The following is a 10,348-nucleotide window of genomic DNA, read 5'->3' as shown; positions in this document are numbered from 1 at the left end:
ATTAAATACTTCTTATGACTAAGGTAGCTCAGAGGTCCACTTTCTCCACTTTACCTCTTTATCATGTAAACTCCCCCAAATCCTTCCCTGTACTAAATAATACTGATACACAATGGGATGGAGTTTAATGGCCACAATGGCTTTTTATTAACAAAACCTTTAAAAAAAACCCAACCTCAACAAATAACCAGACCGTATAAAAGTCTCAAGTTTCAGGTCCTTGAAGGCACTATGAACCATAAAGAAATTTGCATCTGCGGCCACATTTTGTACCTGCTGCCCAAACGTCATACACCGCCTCAGGGACGTTATTAATTGACCGCAGACATTGGTCCCTATTACCCAGTCGCAACCATTGGACTTCACCACATGGAGGACACCCACAGCGAAGATGGGTCCCCCATTAATTAAGCTTACCATACACTTCTTTTTCAGCTTACTTTTATTTGACCTTCCACTGCTTCATTAATTTCCCATCCCCCCCTTTCATGGCACTTTTTTGAGGGCATCAGTCACCCCTAGTGCCCACATCAGTGTGTCTCCTCTAAATAAATGGCCCAGCACTGAATCTAAACGGTTCTGCAGGCTCTGCAAACATGGCCACTAGCTCTTCATACCATAACATGAAAATGCTAATTGTGACATATACTGCCTCCATTCAGTCCCTTCTGTCTGCACACCATCCCCTGGGTGAAGTGTTGATTTCTCTATATGAGGAGGGGGTGGAAGGTCAGCATGTCTTTGTATCAGTGTGTTCCAATGAAGTGACAGGTAGCATCAGTGGTACCCAGGCTCTGACTCTTCCAGGCTGCTGTGACAATGCAGCGGGGGGGGGAGGTGCTCCATCTCCCTCCCCCCCCCCCTTTTCTCCAGCAGTCCTCAGTCTCTTCATCCAGCAGTCGCAGCTTCTCGAATCAGGGCAGCGTCTTCGTATCAGGATGGGCCCCTGTGTCGTGTTGGTGGCTGTCACTGTCTGTCTGTCTGTCCCCAGCATCCTTGGCAAGGTTAGTCGCTGAATTTCCAGGGAATCTCTTTCTAGCTGTAGTCCTCATCACATAGGTTTATTTCCATTGCTATGTCGCCTCTCTCTTCTCCCCCTATCTTTCTCTCTCGTCTCTAATTTTTTCCATTTCTCTTCTTCCTCTCCCATTATCTTTCCAATTTCATCCCAAATTCTGTCTCTGTTCACATAATTTCTCTCCCTCTTCTACCTTTCTCTCTTTTTCTCTCCCCCATTCCTATCATCTTTCTCTTTTTTTCTCTTCTCCTCTCATCTATCTCCCTCTTTCTCTCTCTCCCTCTTAGTTGCCTTTGCCCTTTCTTTCTCATTCTCTTCTTTTCCCCTCCTTTCCATTTCTCCTTCTCTGACCCTCTTTTTCTTTTCCTCTCTCTTTCCCTTCCCCAGCTTCCTTATTCCCCTTTTTCTCTTTTTATCTCTATTTTTCTTCTATTAACCCTCCCCCCCTCCCCTTTTTAACGCTATTCTTCTTCTTGGTTCTTCAACCTACTTTCTATGAATCTCACCACCCCCCTTATCTTCTCTAGTCACCTCTCCTTTTAACCCTATTCTTTTTCTTGGCTTATATCCCCATTTTTATTAACCTCACTACCACCTCTCCTTATCTCATCTCGCCTCCCTCCTTTGAACTATATTCATCTTGGCTCTTCTTCCCATTTTATATTTATACCACCACCATCTCCTTGGTTCTTCACCCCACTTTCTATGAACCCCACCACCTTCTCTTATTTTCTCTAGTCCCCTCTCCTTTTAACTCTATGCTTCTTCTTCTTGGCTTATATTCTCATTTTCTTTTAACTTCATTACCACCTCCCCTTATCTTCCTTCCCTCTTTTTCCATCTCATGTTTTATCTATCTATCTATCTATCTATCTATCTATCTATCTATCTATCTATCTATCTATCTATCTATCGATCTATCACTCTGTGCCAAGTTGTCTCTATCTCCCCAGTTTCCCACCCTTCAGTTTCTCTGCTCCATTCAACAACAATCTCTGTCTGTCTGTTTTTTCTATCTACATCCATCCTCCTCCATCTTGTACATCTCTTGTTGCTAGGATTGTGAAAGACATGGGGTACCCTGGGGCACGCTGAGGGGATAAATTGTGCAGAGTGCGTGCCACAACTATTGGTAGGCGTGGCAAGATTGCGCCTAACCGGGGAGTGCCTTAAAGGGGAATGTTTAAATAAAACCTGTGCCTACTTGATATATACACTGCACACATATGCCACAGTCTTTGTACCCACAAAATATCTATTAAATACTATGTTATACATGACAGTCTCACAGACACACATTAACCTCACAAAAAAGGCTAATTATAAAAACTAAACTCTTTCTTTACATATGCTTTTCTGCACACAGAATATATGACGTAGAGCGAACACGTTAAGCCCTCATCAAAACAGTTGTGGACTACACAACTAACAGCTACTTGTGGATACAATAAACACTTTGGTCAGGAATAGTTAATGTACAACATAGTTTATGGGATGCAGCAATTAGGAATATGTATCATATGGCAGTGAGGCCTGTGGAATGGGCAATATAGTGTATAAGGTGCAGAAGTTAGAGGTCAGGGCTATGTAACATAACCAATAGCGTATGGAGTGCAACGGTCAGTACTATATAATCCACATTTTAGCATATAAGGTGCAGCAGTCAGGACTATGTTAAGTACAACATAGCTTATTCAGGGGTCAGGACTATAAAATGTACAACACAGTGTATAGTACAGTTTGATAGTGGACAGTACTTATAGAGTCCAGCTGCAAGAAGTAAGCGCCTCTTTATTTTAATGTTCAGTGGTGAGTACCCCCTTAAATAGTAGTTATTGCCCCTTAACTGTTGATGATTAATGTTGCCCCCTTTGACATTTTTGTTCACTGATCAGTGCCCCCGTATATAATGGGTTTTAGTAGTATGTACCCCCAAGACACTGGTGGTCAGTGTCCCCTTATACATTGGTGCTCAATGGTCAGTGCTCCATTGTATGTTGGTGTTTACTGGTTAGTTTCCATTTATTCATTAGTATTCAGTGGTCAGTGGCCCATTATAAATTGGTGTTTGATGGTCTGTACCACCTTGACATTAGTGACCAATGCCCCTTATACATTGTTGTTCATTGCTCAGTGCCCTCTTGGTGTGCAATTACCCCTTATTGACTGGTATTCATTAATCAGTGCCCACATATACATTGGTGCTCAATGGTCACTGCTCCATTGTATGTTGGTGTTTATTGGTTATTGTCCATTTATTGATTAGTATTCAGTGGTTAGTGGCCCATTATAAATTGGTGCTTTGTGGTCAGTGTTCCCTTATACATTCATGTTCAGTAATCAGTGCCCCTTAAACATTGGTGCTCAATGGTCTGTACCACCTTGACATTGGTGATCAATGCCCTCTCATACATTGTCATTTATTGGACAGTGCCCCCTTATAAATTGGTGTGCAGTGGTCAATTACCCAATACTGATTGGTTTTCCTTAATCAGTGCCCACATATACATTGGTGTTCAATGGTCAGTGCTTACTCATACTTTAGTGTTCAGTGGTCAGTGCCCACTTTACATTGGTGTTCAATGATCAGTGTTTCTTTGTAATAGTGGTCAGTGGGAGCTTCAGCAGTGTTTACTACCTAGAACAATCTGTAAGGATCCCACACCAATGCCTCCCACCTCTGGAGGAAACAATGAGGCAGCACTTCACCTGTTACTGCAGGCATACATCAGAGTATGACAGTAAAAGTGGCATGCTGTGTTAGAGAGGTGTCACTAGACCCAAGGCACATGCCCAAACTGCCCAGCCTATCAAGACAGGGCATCATCTAAGGATCTTAGGCCAATCCTACTTTTTTCTATATTGATCTATGCAATACCCCCTTATCATTATATTATGATTTGTGATTTTTAATTATTATTGTGTCAGAACATCCATGGACCTCCGTTACAGACTCCATCTCAGCCTCCCATCATATTATATGTTTTATCACCTACACGGTACACAACCCTCCACATCCTGCTGTGTGTACGGAGCCTTTACTGTCCAGGGATCTCATACAATGCCTCATTATCTGTAATGACATTTTCTTCTTCTGCAGATGCTTGGGGTATTAGTCATAGATGCTGATAAACCACTGATTAGTGTCTGCCTGCAGATAATTGGAGGACACTGGGAGATACAACAGTCACTAGGGAATCTGCAGCAAACAGGGGCCTAAAGGATGCTGGGTGTGTATAGAGGGATGGTATTAATATGGCATCCCTAGGAGATATATAGATCCATAGAAAGCAGAAGAGTGTCACAGGATATATAGGTGGACACAGAATTACATGGTGCCACCGAGGTTCAAGTAAATAACTATGCTATAGTTTGAAAGGTGGAAACACCTGAATTTGTCTGCCTGTCTCTCTATCTACCTATCTTTCCATTCGTCAGCATATAGCAGAACCACAAAAATGCTGTTAAGTGGCATACCTTGGCCGTCTTAAGACACAGGCAAACTAATGAAAAATAAAATAAGGAGCCGGTGTAAACCTTTCCTAGATAAGATTGCACGATTATAAGTTAAGAAAGAATATTTACATGAGCCCAGTTGAGACTGGTTCTCTTTAAGCTTAGTTGTTAATGGTGTTGCATTTGCATAAATATAACCTAGGATGGAGAAGTGATGCTCATCCTGTAAAACATAACCATTATTTGCTGTGTAATGCTGTAATTTATGTAAGAATATACAAATCAGCTAGTCCAATACATTCTCTGCAGGGCTACAAATTACATAATACATGTTCAACTGAAAAGGCAGTAAATATATTGCAGCTTACCAGTCCTTAGATATAGGGGCTGCATTTAATTTTGTGTTTCAGGTATTTTGCCTTTATTTTCAACTGAAGTTGTCCTTCTAGTAACACTCTTCCTGTCCTAGGGTGAAAACACTAAGTTAAGGAGGATCAGCATTGTCACCTAAGGACACGAAGTGTGTAAGTGGTACAGAAAATAAACACATCTCCTCATCTTCTTAATATTGAGGGGGATTGTAGGCAACTAAGTTAACTTGTGCATGTCTGATATGACTGCTTGAGATAATGCTGCGTCCCCAGGATCAAGAGGTATTTTGAGGCATTTATCCAACAGTTATAACAATATGCTTTAAATTATATAGTTAATAAACCAATAGAGAGCAAATAAGTTCATTGTTAGGGTTTCCTCTTTAGATAACCAGAAAACAGAATAAAAGGTATTATTGATTAAACCTTTGTCTTCCATTTCCAGCCCCTGGGCCTACTGGCTCACGATGACCTTGGAGCTCCCCTAAGGGTCAGAAGAAGCCTCCCAGCTAATATCCCTTATGAAGCTGATATGATGTCCTATGTTCAACCAGAAGCTCTTCGAAATGAACCATTATACGCTGACCTAAACCAAGCCATGCTCGCCAGATTTGCCGCCTACCCTCAAGAAGAACTCCTTGCTCAGGCCTTGGAAAGAATGGGCTCCCCCCGCAGACTGGACTCGGCTCGGAACGGTCCATCTCTACAACAGCTGGTAGAGGAAGGTCAGAGGAGAGACAAGGAGACCATCTATCTGGCTAATCTTCTGCATCTGTGGAATCAGATTAACCAGGGTAAGGTCTACACTGACCAGCTGCAGGCATATGCTGGCCCTGCTCAGCCTGAGGGAGACTACCAGAGACCTTACCAAGATTATGATGAGACCGAGGTGGTGACCAGCCGGACACGGCCACAGGCCTCCCGCAACCAAATGGCACAAGCTCTGCAGAGCTACTACCGACAAAACCGGGCATTTGAAGGCCCTGCTTTACGGCTGGCACCAGAAGAAGCCAATGATGATGGCTATCCCATGGATGAAGAGATGTTAAGGTAAGCTGGAGGGACCTGCATGCTCTATGTAAGTAAATTTTATGTAAAAAACAATGCCAGGCACCAAGTTTAGTCTCTGTCATACATTGACAATCTCCAAAATTAAACAGTTTGGTCATCAAAAAAGCTGATCTTTCACCTCACATCCTATGCATCATATAAAAGCTCTTTTGCTTAATACATTTTATGAGTTTTCATGATAAATATGTCCTTAATGTGAAAATTATAAAATATATCTTCTTTTACAATACAGGTACCTGGTGACGCGCGTCCTGTCAGCAATGAGCGAAGCAGAAATGCCTCAACGTTTGTCCTCGAAGGCACCGCGACGCATGCGGCGTTCTCTGGAAGACGACCGCAGCGAGGATGCCCCAGAAAATCTCCTACGTGTAAAACGTCTAGATACTGACAACCCTGACTATGCTGCCAATGGGGTAGTGCACAGGAAAAGACCAGAGGGGGAACTCGAACACCAGAGGGGAGCCCAGCATTTCACAGATCAAAGGGTCACTGAGCAGCTGCTAAAATATTTTCCTGAATAATTCTACATAAAATCCCACGTACAGTCCTCAGCACCATGCTCACACCTTTCTCTGTACATATATATCTGTAATACACAATCATGCAGTATTTTGTTTGTCCCACACACACCCATTTTCAATTCTACCATTTTAGATCCAAGATAGACTAACTACAGCCAACAGTTGAGGAACTAACTGCCACAATGTGCCCTACCAGGTATTGACATGCTGGCACTTTGCCATTCATTACCAAAGTCTACCAAAACACCTGTATGTGACCAACCTTAAACCTTAATGTAAACTTAAAAGTAAAAGTTCTGCTTAGGATCAGACCTCCTTATTGGCCATTGAGACTCCACCACTGAAGTCAGACCCCCAATAGCAAAGTTCAGCTACATTATTGATGGGCACAGAGGAGGCTTTTTTGGCTAAAGTAATAGCAGGTTCTTAGACAGGATCTCTACCTTTCAAATAATAAAATGGCTGACAGTTTCATTTAAATTACAGGGGGCTGGGGTACAGCTGCAGACCCTCTCAGGCAAGCTTTGGGAACTCCAGCAACAATGTTTAACTAATTGTGGGCCCATGGCAGATTGTCAGAAAAAGACAGGTAAAGAACACCCTTTTTTGACCCTTCTGGCCCTCAAACTAGGCACATTTTAACCAGCTTCCCATCACAAACAGAGCAAAGTAACCTACTGCCCCTGTTTTTATCCAGTGAATCATTTGGGAAAGCTGTCTGAGAGTGCCCGATTTTGCTGCAAACATGCCATTTACGTCACCAATAAAGAGCAGGATGGTTTCAGACAAACAGCCATGTTTCCAGTAGCCTTCCAGGTAGACCTCCTGTTCGTGTGAATTAGAAGATCAGAGCGAGCATGTGAGCATGACTGCCTTTTTAAAACAAGAGCATTAATTATTTGGAAAAGGTAGTAACCCATGGCAACCATAATTGTATAATTGTCTGTAGTCATATTAATTGAAGAGAAAAAATGTGTATTAGTTGTCATGAGTCCCTGCACTTTGCATGCAGTGATTGCCTTTTGCTGTGCCTTATTATACAATCTCACAGGCAAGGGAAACTCTAAGAATTTGATACAAAAGTTAAAACTGAAGAGAAAGGCTATGGCATTAGAGCTTCACGAATTAAAATTATTAGAAAGGCAAGAGGGCAGACAGAAGGCATTGGAAGCCAGTAGTAAACCTCCAACCTATAGCAGAAAAAGTACGGTGGTGCTGTAATTGGCTGCTCTGGCCAAATGCCAAAAAGCAATCCGTTCAAAGAGTGTTAGCCATGCTAAAGGTAGCCAACTTCTGCTTGGTTGCTATGGCGACATCTGAATCAGAATGTAACCCCTGTTGAGTCTCACTAGGCCTTGACAGTGTCTGCAAAAAGTGCCTGCATTGCCCAGGACAACTAGATTTTGTTTTACATTTTCAAACCTGTGCAAAAAAATAAAAAATCTGTCCACGTTACACATTGCATCAGTCTCTCAGCCAACTGAAAAATAAATTTGGCCTGTGGTTGCCATGTGTACCATGCTGCCTTCTTGTAGTCACAATAGCTCCACGTTCATGATGCTTTCTCAGTCCTTTAAACAGTAACTCCCCTGAAAACAGTATTCTCTGTATTTGATGAAGTGGGCCAAAGTTGTGTCTCTTGTATGGCTTTCCCTGGGGTAGCTGAGGAGGATTTGCAGCTACCCCAAGGTGGGGCGTGACACATAATGAGCCAGGCCAAGAGTTCAGCTACTTGTACTGAATGTTCTGGGAAATCATAGTCAGTGATTTCAAGGAATCTCACCTCTCAGTTGGCCTGGTCTGGGCCATATCCCTTGTCAGGGTGGAGGAAGCCCCCTCCTCTGGGCACTTGAACATCAGGAAACATCCAACTAGATATGGAGCCCACTCCACTCTATCTAATACAGAAGAAGCTGTTTTGGGTAGAGTTTGCCCTTTAATAACTATGGACTGTAGAATGGCAGCTTAATCTACGTGGCTGGATGTACAGCTATCACTCAGTTCTGCTAAAACAGGAATGTTAAAACCACAAGATTCACTCAGGACCTCTCCATCTTCATGCACCCGCAATGTCCAACAGGTTCCCTGAGCCGCCGTTGTTTCACTTTATAGTTCCTGCTACACAACTTATCCCACCATAAAACCCCAATGTGTCAAATCAGGACTTGTTTGTAGTAAATTCAGACTAAGTGCTGCCCAGAGCCATCTGACCCTCTCTGTGATTAGAGCTCACGAGTAAGAAAGTGTCCTCAACAGAGAAAATTATTCCTCATTGAGAGTAGTTGTCCATGCAAATTTGTGATTCGCTCCATCTTGCTTAAGCGTTCCTAGTAGCCTGACTCATGCCCATAGCCATCTGACACTCTCTGTGACTTAAACTCCTGCTATGAAAGTGTCCTCTGCAGAGAATATTTTTCTCTGCTTAGAGTAGTTGTTTATACTCAGTTGTGCCATCTTGGATGCATATAGAGGCAGGAGAATTGATTCACAAAACTGGGTCTATTGAGGCTTTGCAGAAATGGCTCCTTTATTACCAGCAGGGCAAGAGCATTTCATTGCTGCAAAGCCAAACAATAGGAGCAGAGAACCGCAACCAGCCCTGCTGCTCCTGACATACCGGCCGGCCCATAATGCGTTCGTGTATGTGTGTTTTTTCACACTGCGCCCTCTACTGAGTCATGTCTGACGTGTTTCAATTTTTGTATGTGCATTATTTTTTTAACTTTGCTTCTTGCCTAGATGTGCACTTTGATCTGAAAAGAAATGTAATTTATTGTATATTGCGCTGCAAAAAGTTATATAAAGTTGTGCATCAATGGACTCTTTGTGCAGGTTCTTTGGGGAAAAGGGGGGGGGAGGGGGATTGTCATATGAATGAATTTCATGCCCCAAAGAGAATTCACACCTGTCTCTCTTTTCCCTCCAAAAGACCCAGTCCTTCAGATAAATTACATTCTCTATGATTAAAGGAAACATGGAGGCAGCCAATAGTGACCTCTCCTTCTGAGAATGCTAGATACCTGGCTGTCATCCTTTAGCTTCCATACATTGAGTCACTGACCTGAACCAAGAACACAGAGAAGGACTGGCTGTACTGATATATATACTTGTTTCAGCTCAGTGGCTGAGAATTGAAGCCAGAGGATCAGTACAACAGCCAGGTGACTTGCATATTCCAAAGGAAAGTGAATTTGGGAAAATGGAATTGTCCGCTCCAATCTGGCCCCCTCTCCCCACCTCCAGCTATACTTACCTTTCAGTGAATGCTCCTTCTCCTCTGCCCGTACAGGTGTATTATCCATGCATCCACTATCTAAGCCATTTGCAAGCAAAATTAAAAATCCATAGTGCAGGGCTATACTACACGGCAATATGGGGTACGGATAGTACACACGTACCGGCGGAGAGGAAAGAGCATTCGTGGGGGGGTATAAAGGGAGCCAGATTGGAGTGGCTAATGTAATTTTACCAATTCCTTTGGGAAAGTTAACTTACACTTTAAATTGAATCTATCAGCGACTATAAATTTCTGACATCCCATCACAATCACAGTAACAGCATCACTTTACAAAAAAAAAAAGCTCTGCCATTATAGAGGTGGCTAACTTTGACAATCAGTCTGCTGCAGGCAGAAGAAAGCATCTCCTCTTGCAATGATCTAATTCACACCCGAGCATGGATGGAGCATTTAGACCCTATTCACACTGTGCTACATCCAAAAAAGCACATTGAGCTACAGTGCACATTTTGTCGTGCTACATAGCAAGACTTTTGGCAGGGTCTTTGTAGCTGCTACATTGGGCTGTAACCAATCAAAAGCGGTATTGATGTGACATAATTCCTCTTCTTTTTTCCTGCTTATGTTCCTTCTTATATTTCTATGCAAAAGTGACACCTCTATAGGTCGACAA

At 42.7% G+C, this 10,348-nt stretch overlaps 1 protein-coding gene across 1 annotated transcript; it reads left to right on the top strand.

Moving 5' to 3' along the window:
- The first annotated feature begins 820 nt into the window (after positions 1 to 820).
- Positions 821 to 6,691, top strand: LOC108788274. Its single transcript, XM_018558015.1, has 3 exons — positions 821 to 1,004; positions 5,291 to 5,895; positions 6,149 to 6,691. The coding sequence occupies exons 1-3, from the start codon at positions 939 to 941 to the stop codon at positions 6,435 to 6,437; spliced, it is 960 nt and encodes a 319-aa protein (XP_018413517.1). The 5' UTR covers positions 821 to 938; the 3' UTR covers positions 6,438 to 6,691.
- Positions 6,692 to 10,348: the final 3,657 nt, after the last annotated feature.

Source organism: Nanorana parkeri, unplaced genomic scaffold (assembly GCF_000935625.1).
Source record: "Nanorana parkeri isolate BGI_ZX_2015 unplaced genomic scaffold, ASM93562v1 scaffold315, whole genome shotgun sequence".
NCBI classification, from domain to species: domain Eukaryota; kingdom Metazoa; phylum Chordata; class Amphibia; order Anura; family Dicroglossidae; genus Nanorana; species Nanorana parkeri.
This window is presented reverse-complemented; position numbering and strand designations above follow the sequence as displayed.

Excerpts from the sequence above, each read along its gene's own strand:
- LOC108788274 (XM_018558015.1), top strand. The coding sequence starts at position 939 with ATGGGCCCCTGTGTCGTGTTGGTGGCTGTCACTGTCTGTCTGTCTGTC. Across the intron at positions 1,005-5,290 it reads TCCCCAGCATCCTTGGCAAG|CCCCTGGGCCTACTGGCTCA; the intron begins GTTAGTCGCTGA and ends TTCCATTTCCAG. Across the intron at positions 5,896-6,148 it reads ATGGATGAAGAGATGTTAAG|GTACCTGGTGACGCGCGTCC; the intron begins GTAAGCTGGAGG and ends TTTACAATACAG.